The sequence below is a fragment of the Ictidomys tridecemlineatus genome, unplaced genomic scaffold (assembly GCF_052094955.1).
Source record: "Ictidomys tridecemlineatus isolate mIctTri1 unplaced genomic scaffold, mIctTri1.hap1 Scaffold_639, whole genome shotgun sequence".
In the NCBI taxonomy this organism is placed as follows: Eukaryota; Metazoa; Chordata; class Mammalia; order Rodentia; family Sciuridae; genus Ictidomys; species Ictidomys tridecemlineatus.
Window position 1 is genome coordinate 70,098 of NW_027524431.1, and position 24,940 is coordinate 95,037.

Below are 24,940 nucleotides of genomic sequence, written 5' to 3' on the forward strand. Positions count from 1 at the left end.
TCCTGGATTAGCAGTTTTTGTCTTCTAGCACCTTAAACCTTTCCATTAACTTTAACCTCTCATTTCTGATAAGAAGTCAGCTATCATTTTAGTCATTTTTACCAATGCATAACACACCACTTTTTTCTAATTGCCTTCAAGACCTTTTTCCTTCTAATTGATCATTTACAGTTGACTCTGATGCATCTAGATGTGATTTGCTTTGTAACTAACCTTAGTATTCACTGAGTTTCCTAAATCTCTTGACATCTTTTTTGTTAATTTGGGATAATTTTAGTCATCATTGTCTTAAATATTTTTTTTCTGTACAATTTATGCCTCTATTCTTCTAGAAATGTAATTATATGTATGTTAGGTCACTTTGTATTGATAGTAACCAAGTCTCTATTTTTTTCTTTCTAATTTTTAGACCAGATAATTTTTATTGGTCTATCTCCAAGTTAACTTTTTGCTGTTTTTGCACTATACAATCTGATGATAGATTTGTTTCATAAATTTTTCGTTTCCAATACCGTACTTTTTATTTCTTTTAAAAGAAATTTTTCATTTATATGTTGACACCCATATCTACGTATTCATTATGATTAAGCTTTTCTTTAACTCCTTGAAATTAGTTATAAAAACTATTTAAATTTTTTCTGCTAATCCTAACATCTGGGTCAGCTCACAGAACTTTTTTTATATGTGATATTTTCTCTTGTGGTTCTCATTTTTCTATCTTCTTTGCATCCTGGCAAAATTTAATGATATTCTACATGCCTATAATCCCAGCGACTCAGGAGGCTAAGGCAGGAGGATCAAGAGTTCAAAGTTAGCCTCCGCAACTAAGGGATGCACTTAGCAACTCAATGAGACCCTGTATCTAAATAAAATGCAAAAAAGGGCTGAGGTTGTGGCTCAATGGTTAAGCACCCCTGGGTTCAATCCCTGGTACCAAAAAAATTTTTTTAATTATATTCTGGTCATTTATAGATGATACATCATAGGAAGTCTGGATTATGTTTTCTTCCTATAAAGGATATTCTGTTTTATGTGTCATGCAGGCTAATTACTGGTGAATTGTTTTGATCATATTAGATTTGGTATTATTATTATTATTATTGTTATTATTATTATTATTTGGTTCCAGAGATTGAACTCAGGGTACTCAATTACTGAGCCACATCCCCAGACCTATTTTGTATTTTATTGAGAGACAGGGTCTTGCTGAGCTGCTTTAGCACCTCTATTTACTAAGGCTGGCTTTGAGCTCGTGATCCTCTTGCTTCATCCACCTGAGTCACTGGGATTATAAGCATATTCCGTGCCTCACTAGGTTTGGTATTTTTCTTTATTTCCATATTTCATGGTGCATTATACTTGTACATAATGGTGGGATTTGTTGTTATGTTTTCATACATATGTACAATATAGTGATAAAACTTAGCCAATATCATTCTTGAGTATTTCTCTTTTACCTGCTTTCCTCTCTCCCCTGATCCCTTTCCTCTATTCTACTGATCTCCCTTTGATTGCCCTCAGATTCCTTTCACACACACACACACACCTTTCTTTTCCTTTTTCCTTTCTGGCTTCCTCATACATTTTCAGCATGAATCAATTTTGGTTTCAAATTTAGGTCTACCATTTTCCCTTTACTCTTTTTTGTGTGGTTCTTTTTGCTAAGGCTTATTTATGAACTCTTAATTAAGTACCTGATATATTAGTGAAGCTGCTGCAACCTGACTCTGCTGAAAACCTAATTTCTTCCAACATTGCCATTTAGCATCATCTTCAGTCTCCTTTATAGCAGTCAAACTCTGCTAAGCCTTAAAGAGTCTCATCTGGTACATTCATATCAAAAATAAATTTCCTCCAGGCTTTTAGTATTCTCTCTCTCTAACACACACACATAATCACATTGCACCCACCATAAATAGCTCAGACATTCTTGTCCACAAAATTCCAACCACTATGATAATCTTGCACTTTGATAATTTTCTCCTTAACTCAGTATGACCACCATCTTACTTGAGCTTCATCCCTCTGAAATTAATACCTGAAAATGTTTAGTTTTTCTAGTTTTATACTCTTTTGTGTCAGGAAAACAAATCCCGTACAGTAGAACTATAACAGTTTCAAGTAAAAGTACTAAATTAGTTATATCCTTGCCCATCAATAGTGGTAGAAGAACTTAGGTGAACTTACATAGAAACTGCAACATCTTACATATTCAACAACAATTTCATTGCCCATGGAACCCAAAATTAATTGAAAGAGTAAACCCCAAAATGGATATCTGAAAAATAAACTGGTCAAAATTAGTAAGGCAATCAGAGTTAAATAATCATATATTTTACCAATAGCACTAGCTTAAAAGTATGGGTCTACAATAAGTAGAAAAATACAAGTTAATGGCTAGAGTCATAAAAGTTTCTATTATGATAGGCAGTCTCTTATGATGCTTTAATATTATATGATAGTTGTGAAATGATTACAAACTAATAATGAACATAATCTATTTGCAGATTAAAATGTTCTTCCCTGTATTATCTACAAATTTTAGATACACCTCAAAATGCCCTGGAAAAGAAATTTCTTAAGTCTCATCAAAATGAACTGCCAGGTTTTTTCCTACATTTGACATGACACAGTGCCAAGATTTCTAGTCCTGAATACACACTTTCTATAGGGAAGAGACATATATCTTGGCAATTAATAGATCATTTATCTCATTTCATACAGCCAATTTTAGTCGTAAGAAAAGAAATGTTTATGTATTCATTCTGCTGACTTTAGTCTATAATCTAATCATGGATCAACAAACTTTTTCTGAAAAGAGACTGATAATAAACATATTAGACTTTGTAGGCAAGTCTTAATTGCCACTCAAATGCCAGTGTAGCACAAAAACAGCCTAGACTATGGGTAAATAATATAAGCTTCTGTGTTCTAATAAAACTTTGTTTACAAAAGCAAGTGTCATTGTTGGACACCGTGGTGTGCTCCAACAGTCACAACTACTCAGAAAGCTGAGGCAGGAAGATTACTTGAGCCTAGGAGTTCAGGCCAGCCTGGGAAATAAGAAAGAAAGAAAGAGAGAGAGAGGGGGGGGGAGAGGGAGGGAGGGAGGGAAGGAGGGAAGGGAGAGAGAGAGAGGAATGAAAGAAAGAAAGAAAGAAAGAATGAAAGAAAGAAAGAAAGAAAGAAAGAAAGAAAGAAAGAAAGAAAGAAAGAAAGAAAGAAAGAAAGAAAGAAAGAGAAAAAAGGAATAAAGGGAACAATTTAAAAAAACAGTGTCAGGCTTACAGCTATGATTTGCTCAACACTGTTCCAGAGTATTAATGTTATGCTCACAATAGATGTTTGGCTAGGCTGTATACATACATACATACATACATACATACATATATACATGAAAGCAATTTTGTTCTTTTGTTTGCTTTCTTTTATTTTTTCCATTTTTTTGTTGATACATTATAGTCGTAAATCATGGCAGTATTTGTCGTTACATATTTCCACATGCACAATATAACACTACAGTTTGGCCAATATCATTCCCCAGTATTTTCCCTTCACTCCTCCCTCTCCTGGTCTCTTTCCTACACTCTACTGATCTCCATTTGATTTTCACTTTTTTTTCCTTTTTCCTCTCTTGCTTCCACATCCGAGAGAAAACATAGGCTCCCTTGATCTTATGAGTTTAGCTTATTTTGTGTAACAGAATGTTCTCAAGTTTCATCCATTTTCCAGCAAATGACATAATTCACCTTTATGGCTGAATAAAGCTCCATTGTGTGTATATGCCACATTTTCTTTATTTATTCATCCTTGATAAGCACCTAGTTTGGTTCCATAGTTTGGCAACTGTGAATTGTGCTGCTATAAACATGGGTATGCATGTACTACTCTAGTATTATGACTTTAATTCATTAGGATAAACATTGAGTAGTTGTATAGCTGGGTTATATGGTGGTCTCCTGCCTAGTCTTTTGAGGAACCTCCATACTGATTTCAATAGTGGTTATATTCATTTATAATCCTATCAACAGAGAAAAAAGTGTCCCTTCTTCTCCACATTCTCTCTAGCATTTATTATTGTGCATATTCTTTTTTTTAAGTAGTTGGACACAATACCTTTATTTTTATTTATTTATTTTTAATGTGGTGCTGAGGATCGAACCCAGGGCCTTGCACGTGCTAGACAAGCAATGTGCTGTTGAGCCACAACCCCAGCCCCATATCGTTCATATTCTTGATGGCTGCTATTCTGACTAAAGTGAGATGAAAGCTCACTGTAGTTTTGATTTGCATTTCCCTAATTGCTAATGATGTTGAACATTTTTATAGATTTGTTGTCCATTTTTATTTCTTCTTTTGAGAAGTATCTGTTTAATTCATTTGCCCAATTAAGCTAGGTTATTTGAGGTTTTGGTGTTAAGTTTTTAAAAGTTTCTTATATAGTTTGGATATTAATCCTGTGTCAAAGAGTAGTTAGCAGGGTTGGGGATGTGGCTCAAGCGGTAGCACGCTCGCCTGGCATGCATGCAGTGCAGGTTCGATCCTCAGCATCACATACAAACAAAGATGTTGTGTCCGCCAAAAACTAAAAAATAAATATTAAAAAATTCTCTCTCACTCTCTTAAAAAAAAAAGAGTAGTTAGCAAATATATTTTCTCCAATTCCTTAGGTTCTTTCTTCATGTTACTAATTGTTTCCTTTGCTGTGCAGAAGCTTTTTAATTTGATGCCATTCTGTTTATTAACTTTTGTCATTATTTTCTGAGCTTTAGGAGTTCTAATAAGAAAGTCATTGCCTGTACCTATATGCTGGAGTCTCAAATGTATATTTTCTTCCAAGGATTTGCATAGTTTCTGGTCTAATTCCTGGGCTTTTGATCTCTTTCAAGTTTGTACAGGGTCTAATCTTATTTGTCTACATATGGATAACCAATTTTCCTGGCACCACTTGTTTAAAGCCTGTCTTTTCTCCCAATATGTTTTTGGCATCTTTGTCGAGAATCAGATGAGTGTTAACTGTGTTGGATCTTTTTCTGTGTCTTCTCTTCTTTCCCATTGGTCTATGTATCTGGTTTTATGACAGAGCCATGCAGTGGTTATTTCCATAGCTTTGTAGTACAATTTGAAGTCAGGTATTGTGATGATGCCTCCAGCTTGCTTTATTGACTTAGAATTGTTTTGGCTATTCTGAATATTTTATTCTTCCAAATGGATTTCAGGACTGTTTGTTCTAGTTCTGGAAAAATGACATTTATTATTATTATTATTATTTTAAATTTATATATGACAACAGAATGCTTTACAATTCATATTACATATATAGAGCACAATTTTTCATATCTCTCATTGTATACTAAGTATATTCACACCAATTCATGGGTATTTTGATGGGAATTGCATCAAATCTGTATGTTGCTCCTAAAACCAATTTCAAACATATACAATCATATTAGTAGTGATTTTAGTGTCCAAAAAGAGATCTACTAAACAATAATTACTGGGCTGGTTTGGTGACTTGTAGTCCTAACTACTCAGAAGGCCAAGCCAGGAGGATTGCTTGAGTCCAGGTGTTGGAGATCAGGTTAGGCAACATAGCAAGACCCCCATCTTAAAAATAATAATAATTACTGATGTCAAAACACATCTCAATCATTATGCTAGTTACCAACTCTTCATTGTTTTCCTTGAAACTCTAATATACAATTAGTGAATGTCAATTTAGGACTAATTGTGCTGTTTTATAGAGGAGAAAGCTGATTATAATAGTAAGTGAAATCATCTGTCATGAACTGATTTGTGTTTATTTAATCACAATTATCATGCTGATGACTCTACATATTAAGTCTCCACCTATAGTCCCCTAGGTGCTAATTTTAAAAAACGTGAGTTTTCATTAAAAATAAGAAAAGAAACCCCTCCATATGCATTTCAATAATTCAAATTGTATCATAATTTGACTATTAACACAAGGGAAAATCAATGCAACTAATTCAGATTTAAATTCAAGATTACACAGTGCAAAAGAGGGAATAGTCTTGGAAAGGGAAGTAGAAAAATGTAAGATCCCTCTTAGAGGTCAGAAAAAATAAAATAAAATTTCCTTCAGAATAACAACTGGACATAAAGCTTTCAAGAAATGTTAGCTACTAGCTTTCTTCTCTGACAATCGGTTTTGTCAGTTGGTTCCCACTAAGTTGTGGACTTTTTCCGACCAGGACCAGATATCTTGTCTTTTGATTTTCATCCACTCCCACACCATGCTAGGGCTTTGGTAGCACAAAATGAGAATTAAAAATATGCTTTTGAATTAAATAATTTCTTCCCTTACGGATAAAGATAAGAATCTCAAGATCTTAGCCTGAAGACTAATGTCCATCTCTCTGCCCCCACCTGTCCCCGCCTTAAAAAAAAAGCAGGCCACTGTCTCCAGTTTACACCCTCACTCACAGTTCTATTCACCTTCCCCTTTCCTAATCAGAGGGATCTTGGGGTGGGGCTTCAAGGAACCTCAAAGAGATTGAAGGGGAGGGAGCCTGGAACCATAGACTAGCTGTGACAAGTCATGGGTGGGATTTGGTAGTTCAGAAAAGGAGGTACCAGACCAGGAATGGGGGATGGGAGTGATGGTGAAGTGGAGTGGGCTAGTTTAGGATGGACCAGAAATGAGACATTAAGGAAAGCCAGAAAGGACCAGTTGGCAGGGGGGGGGATGGGTGGGTGACTACTAGAATCATGTGGAGGGTCGCTTGTGAGGTCACAGGAGCAAAGGCAGGTGATTGGACGAGAAGGAGAGTTCTAGTTGCCAAGGCAGCGACTAGAGGAGAAGGTCTTCAGTCCATGAGAAGGTCTTGACTAGAGAAGGACGGAGCTCCAGCTCCGTGTGTTCTCCAGTAGAGTCTGTGGATTGACCCCCAGATATCCCTGCTGAGGTGTCACCCGGGAAAGGCTTAAGCCTTCCCGGGCGCCACCCCTCTGTGCTTTGCTACCCACCCCACCCGCCCCCCTGAGCCCCGCCTCCGCCCCCTGACGCCCGCCACAGCCTACTCCACCCTGTCACCGACTCCCCAAGGTGACCACAACATGGCTGCAGCGCCAGTGCTGCTCTTCTTGCTGTTCGTGCTGTGGCTGACCTGGCGAGTGCCGGGCCAACTGGACCCGAGCACCGGCTGGCCCTTGTGGAAGCACAAACTCTGTGCAGATGACGAATGCAGCAGTGAGTCCACAGGTGGGCGGGCAGCCCAGGGTCTCCGTGGTGGCTCTTTGGGGCCGCATGGGGCTCTGATCCCCCGGTCCCCTGCCCCGTGGGCTGGGCTAGGGGGTCGTAGGATGACGGGTGGGGCGCAGGAGTGACAGAGCCTCAGGACCCTGCGTGTGTCCCCTCCGGCTCTGCCGGTGCCTCAGCCAGCCCGTTCAGGTTGCTGAGATGCTGAGCCTATGGTGCAGACTTCACCAGCAGTCAAATTCATAGACCAATAGTGAATGGAGGGCCTGGGGTTGTAGCTCAGTGGTAGAGCGCTTGTCTAACATGTGAGGCACTGGGTTTGATTCTCAGAACTGCATACAAATAAATAAAATAAAGGTCCATCAAAAACTAAACTAAAAAAAATTAGGCAAAAGCTTAAAAAAATAGTAGTGAATGGGAATCTCAGGGTTGAGAAAGACCTTAGAAGCAACTGGTCCAACTTCTTAATAACTGCATGTTGGACTCCTGCTGTTTAATCAAACGTACCCCAGGCTGTAACTCATACTGAAATTCCACCCCTACAAGCTCTCAGTTCTTACTGGAATTCTACCTCATTCACAGAGCCTCAATGCAGGTCTGTATCCAATTCCCTTTAGTCTCTCTTGATATTTCTGTGTTCTTTTTAAATAGCTGTCATCTGTGCATTCAATAAATAATTGTTGAGTATCTCTGCCAGGTGCCAGATACTGTGTTAAGCCTTGGCTCATTCCACCTGCAAATCTGCAAACCAAGACTCCCTCTATTTCAGCTTTCCTAAAATTTTAAACACAAGGTTTCACCAGCACTAAATCCATGTTTGTTGAATGTGACCCTGGTCTATATATCTCTGGTTTTAAATTTTCCCTTGAGTGAATATTGTTCTGGTAGCAGTTCTATGGCCATTGAAGTAGTGGAGAGTAGACTAGAGATTGTTCATTTTATAATTGAAGGGTCTAATAGCTCTAATTAGGATTATGAAGTTTTCTTCTCTGTGTTAATTGTCTTTAGGAGAGCCAAATATTCCAGGCACTGTGACTCATATATTTAGTGAAACACTCGATGAATATTGAAACTGAAGAGAGACAATTCTTATTCTATAGCATAAAATAAAATAGCCATTTCCCCTTTCAATTTTAGAGCTACTTATAACAGAAGGTACTCCTGTTGATGCTGCTGATACAGAAAACCAACTAGAGATAAAGGTGGAAGAGCCAGAAGATGCCACCACCATACTTTTCTTGTTACATTCATTCTTGCTTTATTTGTCTAAGATGGTAAGTTTGACATAGTTTCTTCAATTAGAATGTTGATTATTTATTAGTTTTTAAGTGGCTTCTGGTCATGAAGTGAAGAACTTAAAATGTCTTTATGAAAATTACTCCTGATCCTTTGAGTAGATAGCTCCTGAAACAAAAGCCATAGGGGTGTGGCTTTAATGGCTACTTGGTTTAGCACATGAGGAAGATTTGCTGTCTACCAAGGCTGGACATTTGCACACCTATAAAAACTTGGTTCTTCCCCTCAGAACCTTTCATTCTGGCAGGGAGATAACAGCATTCACTTGAAACACAGTAAGATAATGACAGAAAGAGAGGTATTTATTCGATGGTAGAACATTATTGTCCATAAATGCATTTATTATGGTTGGAAGGGTGATCAATAAGGTCAGAAAGTGGTTGAGATGTGTTTGAAGCACAGGCAAAGGGCAAACAGGAGTCTGACATGTGGTTTGTTGTTGATTAGACAGGCTGGGGTGGTGGGGGAAGCTGGCAGTCAGAAGAAATGTGTTCAGAGAAATGGAAACATGAAGAAAGGATATTTGGGGAGGGCAGGAGAATGTGAATAGTTGGTGTTGTAAAGTGTGAAGTTGGAGGGGGATGGGCCTGTTGGAGAGGCCAGCAAATCTTAACTGAAGTCATGAGCCAAAGTAGCATTAGACCATTAATAGTGGGGATCCTTAGAAAGTTTTAAGAATGAAAAGGAATTAGGTTAGATCTGTTTCTTAGAAAGAGTCACTTAAGGCTGATCTTTCTAAAGAAAATCATGATTCAAACAAGACATTTAATCTGTCTAGAAGCTTATCTAAGCATTTTAGGACTTACCTCCCCCCCATTGGTATTTGTTGATATTGGACTTTTAGAATTTAATTATAGGAATGAGAAAGCTTTTAGAGGTTGGAGGTCCTAGGGCCTTTGTGACAGTAATCCTCCTCAACTGAAGTTGTTTCCTGTAGATTGTGTTATTTCAAGGCTTGTGTAAGAAAGATGATGTTGTTGTTTTCCTTGTAAAATGTATAGATTTTGAAGCCAGGTAGATGTGGTTTCAAATCCCAAGGTTATCATTTAGAAGTTTGGGCAAATAAGTAAACTTTTGAAAAAAGTTTTCCTCATCTGAAAAATGTAGATAATGCTTACTCCAATCATAAGAATTAAATGATTTGACAAGGTAAAATGTCTGGTGAGGTGTCTGGCATTTTGAAGGGTTTTACCCCTACGCACCCCCTAATTCTCATGTAGGCAGTCAGAAGGTGGTATAAATCAATGAATACCTGGGGAGGAAAGACCACCAGGGTGGAAAAGATGTGGTGGGGAGAAACAAATCATTTTTCAGTTGGCTCCATGTTTGTTCATGATGGTGGCAGCCATCTGGGTAAGGGGTATGTACAAGCCAGGCAGTTAGAATAATGATATTTCCAGTGATTAAAGCAGTCTTCCACAGTCATAATTTGATTATCAGAATGAATCAGCATCACTTGGAAAGTTAACAGCCTCACGATATGGAAAGGATTTCTTTATTCATATTTTTAGGTATTCACAGAGCCCTCCTCTAGGTCTAGGTCAGGGGACACGAATGTGGTGCAGGTGTGTCAGTGATTGTACGGTGATAGGTAAGACATAGACGTGAGTGGCAAAGAAGAGGCACAATGTTAAAAGACTGATTTGAAAGGAGATTTCAAAAAGGCATTTTGATGGCCCAGTATGTACAGGACATTGTGTGAGGACTAAAAGAGTCTAACAGGTGTAAGGCATGATTGTGATTTTTGAAAGCCTTAAGAAAAGGACTTAACAAATATATGCAAAAATTATGAACAAATCAATGTAAAATCTTAAACAAGTAGTATGATATCTGATAGGACTGGAGAGTAATAGGCTCTGATGTGTTTGGGAGATGTGCACCAATCAGGTTCATTGATCAATGGAATCTTAGTAGAATCTTAGTGTTAGAAGAAACCTTGGAAGGCTGTTAGTCTAGTTTCTCACTCATTGCTGTTATTTTCTTTACTGTGGCCCTGACGAGTAGTTATGAGGCCTGTACACCAGTATTTCCTAGCATGAGTCACTCTCTTACAAGGCTATATGTTCTTCTGTTGTCTAGTTCATCCTTGTATTGACTCCAAATTTTCCTCCACATGATTTCCTCTATAAAACTGAATTCTTTTCTACATAGAAATCCTTTAAATATTTGAAGTTATATCTTAATTTAAAAATTATTTTTAGTATTTTTATCATGGAAACTTTCAAATAAGAGCAGAGAGAATAGTAGGGGACTATAGGTAACCATAACATACTGTACATTTTAGAATACTAGAAGAAAAGGTTGTGAAAGTTTTACCATAGAGAAATGATGTTTGAGGAGGTAGATATATTTAACTGATTTAAACGTTACATAGTGTAATCATGCATCAAAATGTCATGTTACCTACTTCAATAATTATAATGTTTGTTTCTATGTACTAGTTAAAAAATAAATTTAATTAGAAAAGCTTTAAAGAAAAGCACAGAGAGTAGTATAATGAACCCACGGGCCATCACCCAACTTAACAGTAATTCCTTGATAGCTAATATCAGTGAGTTTTTTTTAATTTGTTCTAATTGGTTATACATGATAGCAGAATGCATTTCGATTCATTGTATATAAATGGAACAAAACTTTTCCTAGTTGTACACAACACATTTGTATTCCTACATGTACCTCGGGTAATAAGGTTCATCTCATTCCACCATCTTTCCTATCCCTATGCCCCGTCACCTGTCCTACCTCCCCTTTGCTCAGTCAAAGTTCCTCCATTCTTTCCATGCCTCTTACCACCCACCTTACCCCCATTATGGGTCAGCATCCACTTTCAGAGAGAACATACAGCTTTTGGTTTTTGGGATTGGCTTAATTCCCTTAACCTGATATTCCCATTCACCCGCAGATGCCGTAATTTTTTTCTCTTTTAAGGCTATAAGTAATATTCCATTTCATATATGTACCACAGTTTCTTTATCCATTCATCTGTTGAAGGGTTGGTTCCACAAAACTATGGAATGCTTCACAAATGTGGGTGTCATCCTTGCTCAGGGACCATGCTAATTTTTTCTGTATTGTCCCAATTTTAGTATATGTGCTGCCAAAGCAAGCACACTCTGAGTTTTAACAAATGTAGATACCCATGTAAAAACTACCATAATCAAGATATAGAACAGTTTTTTCACTAGAAAAGGGGTTTCCTTGGGATCCTTCCCAGTGAGTTCCTTCACCACCTGTTCCAGGCAACCACTGATAACTTTTTTTTTAAACTATAGATTCATTTTTCCTACAGTACTATTTCATATATATGCCACTATAAATGGACTCATTTATATCTAGGAGTGCAATTGCCTCCTACGTTTAATGTATGTTTTTATCTTATGTGATACTGTCAAGCCATGCTAAAAAATGACCATAATCATTTTATACTTCCACCAGCAATTTAGGAGACTTCCACTTGACTTCATCTTCACTAGCACTTGGGCCATTCTAGTGGGTATGTCTTTGTGAGTTTATTTCCTGATAATTAATGATATTGAGTGAACTTTTTTTTTTCTTTTGAGATAGGGTCTCACTAACTTGCTTAGGCCCTTGATAAGTTGCCAGCCTCAAACTTGGGATCCTCCTGCCTCAACCTTCTGAGTTGCTGGGATTACAGACATGTGCCATGATGCCTGGATCAAATACTTCTTCATGAGCTTGTTGACCATACTGTTTTTGTATGTCAACTCTCTCTGGCTAGCTGGAATCCAGACTTCTCCCAGCTCAGTGCCAACTGTGGGATTGGTTAGCTTATAGTTGTTCTTGGCCCTCGCAGGTACTGCTTAGAATGTAGCCCCAAACTGAAGACCACCTCCATGCAGATTTCTGGAACTCTCTTTCTTTGTGGCTCCCATCTTTCTGGTAGTTTTCTCTACATATTTTTGGCTGCTTAATCTCCTGGAACTCTGGTCTCTCTCTCCTCAGTGAGACTGTTATGCCCTATTTGGGTTCCCCTTCCCAAACTGAGGTCTAGAGGGTGCCTCCAGGTGAAATGCTCATCTATTTGTTCTCCTGCTCTTAGGGGTGACAGTTGCATGTCCCTTGTGGCTTTCTATCTGAAAAATAGCTCTTTAAAAATATATTTTCACTGGGCATGGTGGCACATGCCTTAATCCTAGTGGCTCGGGAGGCTGAGACAGGAGGATCATGAGTTCAAAGCCAAAAGTGAGGTGCTATACTTAGTGAGACCCTGTCTCTAAATAAAATACAAAATGGGGCTGAGACTGGGGATGTGGCTCAGTGATCAAGTGCTTCTGAGTTTAATCCCTGATACCAAAAAAAAAAAAATATATATATATATATATATATATATATATATATATATATATTCCAACTTTCTGGTTGCTTTCAGTGGGAGAACAAGTCTCATATAAGTTACTCTCTATTGATTTATCCTTTTGTTGTAACTTTTTGCGATAATTGAAAAAAATATGTTTGTGGGACTTCTAGGATATATTGTAGCTTTGGTGAATAAATGACATCCCCCTGGTACAACAATTTAACCTGTTTTCTCTATTGCCTTTTTTTTGTTTGTTTGTTTGGTGGTGTTGGGGATTGAACCTCGGGCTCCATGCATTCTAGGCAAGTGCTGAGCTAACAACCTCAGCCTTTCTCTGTTGCTTTATATTTCTTGGAAATTGGTAGTCAGGTTTAGGTTCAATTCTGTTTCTTATGAAAACTTAATAAAATATTGCATTGACATCTGCATGTCCTCTCCTTTGATGTTGACTACTAGTCAACAGTGACCTTGGTGAGATTTGCTAATATATTACAGGTTGCAAAATAGCAATGGTCTGAGTTGCTGGGATTTTTCTTTCTTCATTTAAAGGCTGGGATGCCTATACAAATAAAAATTTATGATTGATTATTCTTTCTTTCTTTCTTTTTTTTTGTACTGGGGATTAAACTCAGGGGCACTTGGCTAGTGAGCCATATCCCCAGCCTTATTTTGTATTTTATTTATATACAGGGTCTCACTGAGTTGCTTAGCAATTCGCTTTTGCTGAGGCTGACTTTGAACTTGCTATCTTCCCTCCTCAGCCTCCCGAACTACTGGGATTACAAGTGTGTGCCACGACGCCTGGCTATGATTGATTACTCTTTACACAGATATTTGGTTTGTATAGTTAAGGCAGGAGATAAACATTTGATTCCTTTTCTTCATTACTTTTCAGAATAGTAAGGTGGTATTCTAGCATTATCAAATGATACCCAAAGGGGCTTTTGAAATCTTTTTAACTTTTATTTAAGAGTCAATATGACGTCATGCATTTAAAAATATTTGGTGTGTTTAATCCAGTTAGGAATAGTAATTGTTCTTACCTGATGCTCAATTTCTCCCCCTTTTGCCTTGTAGAAGCCTCTTTATCTTGGCTCCTGGGACCCTTTGCCACCACCTAGTGGTCATTGTTACCTATTTCCCTTGCTTTTGAACTATGAGATATTCCAAGTTCATCTTAAACATTCCCTGTCCAGACCTTGAAGGAACTATTTCTCTAAAAGAACTTTGGTTCCTTTCAATAGGAAATGATATTTAGAGGCTACATTCCAAGTACTAGGATTGCTTATTGCTCAAATTGACTGTCATTTGTAGGCCTTTTTAGTGAACGAAGCTCAGAAATATGTGGGGATTTTTCATCATGTCATTTAGATAATTCCCATGAAAATTCAGGAGAGATTTTACTTCACTTCATCTATCTTAGATTTGTGTTTTCTTTCTCTGATGTTGGAGTTCCAGTTTTCAATGACATCAGTATAATTGTTTACAGTCTTGTGCCACTTAATGACATTTTGGTCATTAGTGCATAATAATGGAGCTAAAAAATTCTTGTCACCTAGTATTTTTAATATCTTTTTTGTGTTTTGATATGTTTAGATATATAAACATTTACAATGTTACAATTGTCTACAGAATTCAGTATAATAATATCTTATAGGTTTTTATCCCCAAAGCGATGATATACCATATATGAATACCTACGTGTGGAAATGGCTATATTTTCTAGGTTTGTATAAGTATGCTCAATGATGTTTACATGCTGAAATTGCCTAAGATGTGTTTCTCAGAATTTATTCCCATCATTAAGCAACACAAGACTATATTTATGTTATTTAAAATACTTTCAGGAATGTATTCCTGAAATGAAATTCTCTTGTCTTTAAGCTATATCCCACTAAGGTATGTTTGAACTAATTCATTTCTGTGGTTTGTCACCAACTTGATGTCACAGGTTGTTTCATTTTTGCTTTCAATATTTAGGTATTACTTTATAAAGATTTTTTTGTTTATTTTACAATTATTTAAATATTTAGAAGAGCCAAAGTTAATTTGTAAAAATAAGTTGTTTCTGTTTTCTAGTACTGGTGATTGAACCCAGGGCTCCTATCCACTGAGCCACATACCTAGCCTCTTTATTTTTTATTTAGAGATAGTTCTCACTAAATTGCGTAGGGACTTGCTAAGTTGCTGAGGCTAGCTTTGAACTTGTGATTCTCCTGCCTGATTTTGAAAGAATTCTAGCTTTTGTCCCAGTTCTGTCTACCCTGATGTTACTCTCTTTTATAGTTAACTTTTAAAATTTATTTCATTATGTATTCTGTTATTAAAAAAATAAGCAAATGAGAAAAGGGATATGTAGCTCAGTGGTAGAGCACTTGCCTACCATACATGAGGCCATGTGTTCAATCCCCAGCACCATAAAAAGAAAAAGAAAAGCAAATGATTTTTACATCTAGCTATGATAGCTTTATATAGGTACTGGCTTCACCTTCCCAACTGAAACAACTAAAATAAATATGAAAAAAAAACCCACAAACAGATAAAATTTGAAGATCCAGCAACATTGAAGATCAAGCAACAAAGAATGATTCTGGAAACATAAGGAACAAATGCTGTGAGCTCTTTAGTTTTCCCAGCTTTTACTATGTTAAGAGATTCCCAAGCCATGACAAAGAAGGGGAAGTCAGGCAGAACCAGAGGATACCTTGAATTGAGAGATGGTGCTGAGATTCCAGGAAAACCGAAGTGACTAGAATTCACAGGGTGGAGTACCAAAAGAAGGTTGCTACATTGAGAGACAATTCTGGAAATCTGTGAAAGGCTCTCTGAGTGTTCAGCAGGGTATTGATCTGCACATAAGTGTGATGAAACTGCTTAGCAAGTCAGAGAAACAATCTTAAGTGATTAGAAGGAACAGGTCCTAACACAGGGACCAGAATAGCACCTGGAAAAAACTATCTAAGGAAGTTGGGTAGAATAATCAGAAGGGCGTTACCTCGGACTGACTATTACAATTTATGTAATACCTAGCAAATATTCAGACCCAAGAGAATCAAATTGTTTCCAGTAATTTAATTGTATACAAAATATTAAGAATAGTAATTCGTAATGTATGGCATCGAATCAAAGCTTACCAGGCATGCAAAGAAGCAAGAAAAATACAATCCACAATGATGAGGAGAAGAATCATCCAATCAAAGCCAACCGAGAACTGCCGGAGATGTTAGAATGAGGTAATGGCATTTTTTAAAAAGTTATTACTACTATATTTCGTGTGTTAAAAAGGTAAAAAGAGATATAGAAGATACATTTTAAGAAAATCAGACTTCTAGAGTTGAAAATATATGATAAACACAGTGGATGGGATTAATGTCAGAATAAGCATTTGTGATGAAATTGTTAGTGAACTTGAGGACATAACAGGAGAAGTACCCCAAATGAAACACAGGGAAAATTTCTTCTGTTAAAGAAAAGTGAACCAGAGCATCAGTGAGCTGTGGGACAGTTTCAAGTTGAGCGTTGAGAGGTATTCAGAAAAATATTTTAAGAAATGATGGCCAAAAATTTTCAAAAATTTGTGAAAACTGTACATCTGCAGATCCAAGATATTAAAAGGAACTAGAGTACAAAAAGCATGAATAAAGCTATATCAAGGTATATTATATCATAAATAAATTGCTCAAAACCAGTGATAAAGAGCAATCTTAGCAGTTAGAGAAAACATTTATGTAGAGAAGAACTAAGGATGACATCAGATTTCTTGTCAGAAATTAGGCATAAGAGAATATAGTGGAGTGATACCTTTAATATATTTGAAGAGTAATAATGTTGGCTGATAATATCATGCCCAGTGAAATATCTTTCTAAAATGAAGACTTGTACTGACATACAAGCTGAAAGAATTCACCCTACACTTGCACCAAGACAGCAGATGGAAATAATGGAATAAAGGAGTAAAGAACACTGAAAATGGTGACTGTGTGCATAAATATTTAAAATAATTTTTCTTATTTGAACATTTTAAAAAGTCATTGACTGTTTAAAGACAAACATCAGTGTAGTATGGGATTTAGAAAACATGTAAAGTAAAATACATGACAACAGTATAAATCTCAGAAGGGTAGTAATTATTGTAACGTTCTTATTGAATATGTGAAGTAATACAGTATCATCTGAAGGTATATTGTGACAAATTAAAGATGTACATTCTAAACCCTGAAGCACTAAGATTAGAAAACAGAGTTATAGCTTAATAAGCCAATAGAGGAATCACTAAAAATACCGATAGTGGTATTTCTGCAAAAGAAGACAGAAAGAAAAGAAAAAGAACAAAGAACAGAAGGAACAAATAGAAGATTATATTAAGCTTACACCTATGCACAGCAGTAATCCTATTAAGTGGAAAGTATCTAAATACATCAGTTAAAAACAGAGATTGTCATATTGCCTAAAGAAGCAAGACCCAAATAGATGTCTAAGGGAGTAACACTGTAAATAGACACAAAGAAGTCAAAATTAGAATGATTGAAAAAGGTATCTCATGTTAAACACTAGTGAAAGGAAATCTGGAGTAGCTACATTAAACCAAAAGAGGTTGTGGGGCAAAATATATCATCGGGACTCAAGAAAGTTATTTCCTAATGATAAAGGAATCAGTCAAGATTATATAATAAACTTAAATGCTTGTACTTTTAATATTAGACCTTCAAAATACATGAAGTATAAAAATTGATAGAATTATGAGGAAAATGATGAATCCTATAGATTACATTTAGAGATTTTAATATCCTCTCCTCAGCAATTGGCAGAAAATGAAAAATAAAAGTAAGATTGTAGAAAGTGTGAATGACATAATCAATCCATCCATTTGAAATTAATTGACGTTTATAGAAAACTCCCAAGGAGCTTAGTGCACATGGAACATTTACCAAGATAAACTGTATTCTGGATCTTAAAAAAATTATCAGTAAATATAAAAGTATTCAAAGTCAGGCAAAGCTTGTTCTCTTAACACAATAAAATGAGAAATCAATAATGGAAAAATCTGGAAATTTCTCAAATATTTGAAAACTTTAGTGCCAGACTGCTATATATATATATATATATATATATATATATATATATATAAATGAACAACACAGTACATTTATTTTTATGTGGTGCTGGGGATCGAACCCAGTGCCTCACACATGTGAGGCAAGCACTTTACCACTGAGCTACAACCTTAGCCCCCACTGCTAAATAATTTTTGAGTCAAATAAATCAAAGAATAAATTCATATTTTGAGTTCAATAAAACTGAAAACAACATATCCATTTGTGCAATGTCACTAAAGCGTTATTGGAAAATTTATAGCACTACCAGGCCCAAGATAGCTTTATTAAAAAAGAAGTCTCCAGTCATTGACTTTAGTTCCTACTATGAGAAACTAGAAAAGGAAAAATAAGTTAATCTCCAAGTAAGCAAGAAAAAAAGATATAATAAAGACTATAAGTCAGTAAAATTTTAAAAAAGGAAAATAAGAGAAAATCAATGAAACCCAAAGCTAGTTCTTTAAGATGAATAAAATTGATCAACATCTAGTGAGGGAAATAAAAGAGGAGACACAGATTACCAATATCCGCAATCAGAGAAGGGATATAACTACAGATTTCACAGATACTAGACTGATAATGGGGATATTATGAACAGTTTATGTTAATTAACTTGACAATTTAGATGAAATGAAGAAATTCTATTTAAGCCACAAATTGCAAAAGTTCACTCAAGAAAAACAGACAACTTCATAAACCTTGTTGACTATTAAAGAAATTGAAGGTATAGGTAAAAACCTTTCTACAAAGAAAAAAATATAAGACCCAGATAGCTTTATTGGTGATCCAATTCCTGTAAGGAAGAAATGATACTAATTCCTAATAGTATTAGTAATACTAAACCCTTGTAGAATATTAAAGCAAGGAAATATTTCTCCTATGAAGCCAGTGTTATCACTACACCAAACCAAGACAAAGATATAACAAGAAAAGAAAATCACATACCTCTCAAGAGATCTCCAATGAATCTGTACAGAAATTCTAAACAAAAATTTAAGTCGAATACAACAATATGTAAAAGGAAAATACATCATAGACAAAAACTAGACTGATGATGGGGATTTATGTCAAGAATCCAAAATTTATTTAACATTTGAAAATCAATGAAATTTACCACATTGATGTACCTAAAAGCTGAATAAGAGAAGCCATAGAAAATACATTATTCCATACACATATCCCATACTCTTGTTTAGCTCAAGAGATACAAAACAAGCATTTAAAAAATATAGCAGAGGGGGGAAATGTTGGGGAGTAATATTGGCCAAATTATATTGTTATTTTGTGTGCATGTACAAGTAGGTGACAATAAATCCCATCGACATGTAAAAAAAAATCAGCCCTGATTATTATTTAAAAATTTTTTTTAGATTTTGATTGACTTTTATTTTATTCACTTATTTATATGTGGTGCTGAGAATCGAACCCATTGCCTCACACATGCTAGGCAAGTGCTCTACCACTGAGTATCAACCCCAGCCCCTCAGCATTTATTATTGATGTAGAAAAACAAATAACAAACTAGGAATAGAAGGGAGCTTAAAATATCCTCTGAAAAAATGCAGCTAACCTCATACTTAATGGTTGATAATTGAATACTTTTCCCCAAGATCAGAAACCAAACAGAGATGTCCACTCTCATTACATCTATTTAGCATTGTACTGGGGTGCAGTAAGGAAATAGCTAGTATACTAAGGCAAGAAAAAGAAATAAAATGCACTCAGATTGGAAAGAAAGAAATAAAATTCTCTTTATTTTCAGATAACATGAATATATATAGATACAATCTGGTATGATCTAGAAAAAAGCTATTGTAAGGTTGACAGATAAAATTTACATCTAAAAGCAATTATATTTTCTATATATTAACAATGAATAATTAGAAATTGAAATTTTAAAGATTTCCATGTACAATAGAATAAAAATATGAAGTATTTAAACATAAACGTGGCAAAAACTAAAATGTATATATTAAAAACTATAAAATATTGCTGATAAAATTAGGTATATCTCTCCTAAATGGAGAGATATACCTAATTTATGAGTCAGAAGACTAAGGTGTCCATTCATCCCAGTTTAATCACCAGAGTCAACATTATTCCAATCAAAATTCCTGCAGAGTTTTGTAGAAAATGACAAACTGATTGCAACAGACCTAGAATACGTGGCTTCAAGACTTAATCTAGGCCTGGGGATGTAGCTCAGTGGTAGAGCACTTGCCTAGCATATGCAAGGTCCTGTGTTCAATCCCTAGTACCATACGAAGAGGAAAAAAAGAAAAAAAATATTCTAAAGCTACAGTAATCAGGATTGCAGACAAAACATTGGAACAGAGCCAAGAATTCAGAGATAGATACACAATATATATGGCAACAGTCATTGACAAAGATGGAAAGACAAGTAGAGAATGGGAAGTTTTTCAGCAAATGGTACTGAAATTACTGCATATTTATATGCAAAATATTGATCCATGCCTTGCATTAGACACCTGAATTAACTCACAGACTTAAATATTAAACTCAAAACTACAAAACCTCTAGGAAAAAAATAAGAGAAAAATTTTTGTTGAACTTAGGTTTGGCAAAGATTTCTTAAATTTGACAACAAAAGCATTAAAAAGGATTTGACAATGTGGGATTCATCAAACTAAAACCTCTGTAATTCAAAATACACTTTGAAGTGAATGAAATAGACAAAACACAAGCTGGGAGGAAATTACTGTAAAGCATTTATCAAGACTTGCATCAAGAATATATGAAGAACTCTTAGAACTCATTAGAAAAAATATAGTCCTGTAAAATAACACTTCATCAAAGAAGATAAACAGATAGTAAATAAAGACATTAAAAATGCTTGACATAATTATCAGGGAAATGCAATTTTGAAGCATAAGAGTTACCACTACACACTTATTAAATATCTAATATTAAAGACAATTGTGCTGAGTGGTTGGAGATGGAGGAACTGGATGGGTACACAGCTGGTGGGGATATAAAGTGGTAGAATCACCTTCTTAAAAAGGTAAACATATACCAGTCATATCCAACCATTCTTTTCCAAAGAAAAGATAAGTTATATAGCAATAGGAGGAATTTTATATTTGTAAAAGCCCCAAACTGGAAAAAAATCCAAATGTCTATCAATAGATGATAGACAAATTGTGGTATGTACATATAATGAAATGCTACTCAGCAATAAAAATAGATGATAGATAAACTGATGTAGATGAATCTCAAATTATGCTGAATAAGAGAAGCCATAGAAAATACATTATCCCATACACATAAAACTTGAGGAATACAAAGCAATCTATTAAGATAGACATTTTGCTGGAGGAATGGGAAAGTGGGGGGCAAGAAGGAAGGGTGACAAAGGGCAGAATTACCTAGAGAATGAGAATATTTTTGGAAGTAAAGGATGTGTATATTATCTTGATTATAATGGTGATTTCATAATTTCATGTTAAAATTTATCAAATTGCACACTTTAAATACATGTAATTTATTGCATGTCAATTTTACCTCAAAGCTATAAGAAATAATATACTCATCTTTTTTCACTTTCTAAGATACAATTAGTATTCTACAAATATTTTTCTCTACTTCATTTTAAAAATATATATTCTGGAAACCAGCTCTTAGCAGTATTTAAAATTATTTTCTTTCTTCTTTGGTTTATTCAACAACTTTCATTGATGACGGTTGTTTCAGCCTTTTGTGACCATCTTGTATTATTATAATTAATGCTTGAATAACATAGTTTTGTAAATACAAGTTTTAAACATTTGTTGTTGTATTCCCAGTATCTTTAGAAGTTAGGGCTGGGGGACTATAGCTCAGCAGTAGAGCACTTGCCCTAGATACCCTTCCCCAGCACTGAAAAAGTTAAAAAAAAAGTGCGATTGTTGAGTTAATAGGTAAATATATAAGCAGTTTTGGGAGATGTTGCCAAATCTCATTCATAAGGGTTGTATCATTTTGTATACTTATCTGAGAATTTGTATTCCCCCACATTCTCTCACCTACTGAGTATGTGGTCAAACGTTTGGATCTTGCCAATGCAAGTGAGAAATGGTATCTTGGTGTGGTTTAATTTGTATTTTGTTCATTATGAGCTAAGCAGAGCATGTTTCCATATGTTATAGCTATTTGCATTTCTTTTCCTGAGATCTGTTTATTTCTTCAGCCCATTTTTGTATAGGTTTGCTGGCCATTTTATTTATAATGTTCTTTATATTTCAGGAACATGATTCTTTGGACAATAATAGGTTGCAAATATTTTTTCTCAGGTTGTCATTGTCAAACTGTGTGTGTGTGTGTGTGTGTGTGTGTGTGTGTGTGTGTGTGTGTGTGTGTGTGTAGCAGGTTTAGATACAGCCAGGAAAGATTTTTTCAATGAGGCAGGTTTTGCCCACTCATAATACATAGAAAATTTCACCCAATATTTTCTAGTACTTGTTTATTTTCTATTTTTACATTCATGTTTCTTATCCATTTGTAGTTTATCTTTTGAATAAGTAGAGAAAAATCCAATTTTATAATTTTCCATGTGGTAACGCTACTTATTAGAAAGTCTATTTTCCCCAAACTAACTTTTATTGTACCCCAAGTGTCCAGTTGGTTCTGTTTCTGGATTCTCTCTTCTGTCCCACAATCTCTATGTATTCTTGGGCTTGGACGAGGGTACATGAATTAATTATATAGTCTGCCCTCCCTGTACCCTTCATTGCTCTTCTTTTTCAGTGCTTTCCTGCTTATTCTTGTTCTTTTGAATTGACTATAATCAACTTGATGACAGATTTTTAAAGATCCACATATGTTCATTCCCTCCCCAAGTTAAACGTCCCCAGTTTCTTCAAATTTTAGCACGTGCTTTTCGGGGGCTATTCATGATTCTGTTCTTTTCCACAAGTCATGCAACCTTAAAATGTGGCATCCAGAAATGAAGCCACCGGAGTGGGGTGATAATGACATGATTCCTTAGGGTAAGGCTTTTTAAAAAGAGTGTCATCCACAATTGGAGAAAGTAACAGGACTGGATTGAGCAGGGAAGGAAAGCCCAGTCCAAGCAGTAGTCCTTTATAAGGGAGCAGGAGAAGCTTCTCCTCTTCTGTCTGCACTTTTGGGGCAGGTAGGTACCTGGTGTCTCAACACGTTGACAAAAGGGTTTTGCTCTGGGAGGAGCTGGGAGGCCTGACTTTCTCCTTTTTCCTAGTCTCTGCCTATAATCCCCTTTTGCTAGTTCCCTGGCTTCCTCCAGGGCCTTCTAAATCGCTGGTCCTCTCCCAGTTCCGGGGACAGGTGAGCCTCTTTCCTTCTGGAGTCCTTTCATTTGGACTCTTCTGCTGGGCTCTCCTTGCGCTGTCCCCCGCTGGGCTCCGCAGTTGGTTCTTTCCACTCCCTGCCCGCCCCTCTGCATCCTCTGTCCTCTCACTGCTGTGGGCCCAGGGGCTTCCTCTGATGACGCGTTTTACTTGCGTTGGGCGGAAAGCGCCTGCGGTGGAGGAAGGCAAAGTTCACTCCCAGTACCTGCCCCCTGCGCTGGGTCCTACCGAAGTAGGAAACGGTGAAAGAGGGTCCTGTGCTGTTCTGCATGGAAGCGTTGCTTCCGCTCAGCTGTCCCTACACCATGGACTCAGTACCTGCCACTGTGCCTTCTGTCACTGCTTTACCGGGGGACCCGGAGCTCCTGGGACCCCTGTCGGTGCTCTACGCAGCCCTCATTGCCAAGCTACTGGAGGTGACGGTCCCATTCCCAGGGAGGGACCCCAGCTCTGGCAGGCGGGTGGCTGAGTTCTGGCGGAGTGGGTGCACTGACTGTCATGGCAACGGAGAAATGGAGTGTGTCGGGCCCAAGTCAGGCAGGACTTGAGTGTATTGTTAAGCGAGGCCGGTGAGAGTGTACTTGAGCTTTCCCCACTTGCACTTTTTTTTTTTGACGGAATAGAGGTGACAACCTCATGGTATGTTCCGAAATGCAGCCAACAATCCAAACAGCTAAGGTTACTACAGGTGTTTTCCCTACGGAGACTGCTGGGGAATTGGGCCCAAATGACAGTTATCTCCTATTACGTGTAGAGGGCGGTGAAAACAGGGAAGAATAGGCAGGTGTTTACTGCACTGCCTTTGAGCAACCATTTAAAATTAGGCTTTGAATTTTATAGAAGGATGTTAAATTCAGAGAAGTTTAAGCCAGTTTTCAAGAGTTGTCTGAAATTACATGTCACTTATCTGTTTATATAAGAGTGGAATGGAAGTAAGATTTAAAATCTTATATCATCATTGTTTTTATTTGTTGCCATAAAATTAATTAGTTCTTTCATATATTTAAGTTTTTGTCTTAAATGAATTTTTTAAATTATAAAAACCAGGTTATCTAAGAGAAAAGAATGATCCAGAGGGATTCTAGCCAGGTGTTAGACAATGTGATGATATAGGGCCTGTTACAAACTGGAAATGTATGCTCAATTTAAAGTATTTAGATTCGGGCTGGGGTTGTGGTTCAGTGGTAGAGCGCTTGCCTAGCATACATGAGGCACTGGGTTGCATCCTCTGCACCATATAAAAACAAAACAATGTGTCCACCCTAAAACTAAAGATACATAAATAAATATTTTTTAAAAAAGTATTTAGATTCATTATACTTGAAAACACTGCAAGCCAACAAAAAATGTGAGACTGCCAGTATCCTCTCTCTTGAAGAAGCTATTGGAAAATATTGAGGAGGTTGATTTCTGATGAGGAGGTTGGTTTAGAATTGCCATGATTCTTTGTGACTGTTTTGTTATAAATTTAAGGTTTCCCATTTCTTCTAATTTGTCTGTTTCAGCTGTTTACTACATTGCCTGATGATACTCAACCTGGGCCTGATTTTTATGGACTACCATGGAAGCCTGTAGTTTTCACTGTTTTCTTTGGGATTGTATCCTTTGTCATTTTTTTTTGGAGAACTGTTCTTGTTGTGAGTAAATTAACTTACTTATACCTCAGCACATAAGCACAAGGATTATT

The 24,940-nt window shown here is 36.3% G+C and overlaps 1 protein-coding gene, 1 long non-coding RNA gene and 1 other non-coding gene across 6 annotated transcripts in view; 1 reads left to right on the forward strand and 2 right to left on the reverse strand.

Moving 5' to 3' along the window:
* Window positions 1-3,724: 3,724 nt before the first annotated feature.
* Window positions 3,725-24,940, reverse strand: part of LOC144374319 (uncharacterized) — a 45,129-nt gene continuing 23,913 nt past the window's right edge. Inside the window, exon 2 of the long non-coding RNA XR_013433760.1 lies at window positions 3,725-5,236. This is a non-coding gene — a long non-coding RNA (uncharacterized LOC144374319). The remainder of the gene's footprint in view (window positions 5,237-24,940) is intronic.
* LOC144374316 (transport and Golgi organization protein 1 homolog) overlaps window positions 8,388-24,940 on the forward strand; it is a 35,722-nt gene continuing 19,169 nt past the window's right edge. For 2 of the 4 annotated variants that reach the window (XM_078037184.1, XM_078037183.1), the window contains exons 1-2: window positions 23,444-23,669; window positions 24,759-24,890. In XM_078037184.1, the coding sequence (XP_077893310.1) occupies window positions 23,523-23,669; window positions 24,759-24,890 (279 nt within the window). In that variant the 5' untranslated portion in view covers window positions 23,444-23,522. Of the gene's footprint in view, window positions 8,497-23,442; window positions 23,670-24,758; window positions 24,891-24,940 lie in introns of those variants that run through there. The other 2 variants (XM_078037182.1, XM_078037181.1) reach the window with 2 other exon arrangements.
* Window positions 11,522-11,628, reverse strand: LOC144374323 (U6 spliceosomal RNA). Its single transcript, XR_013433765.1, has one exon. It is a non-coding gene; the product is annotated as a U6 spliceosomal RNA (small nuclear RNA).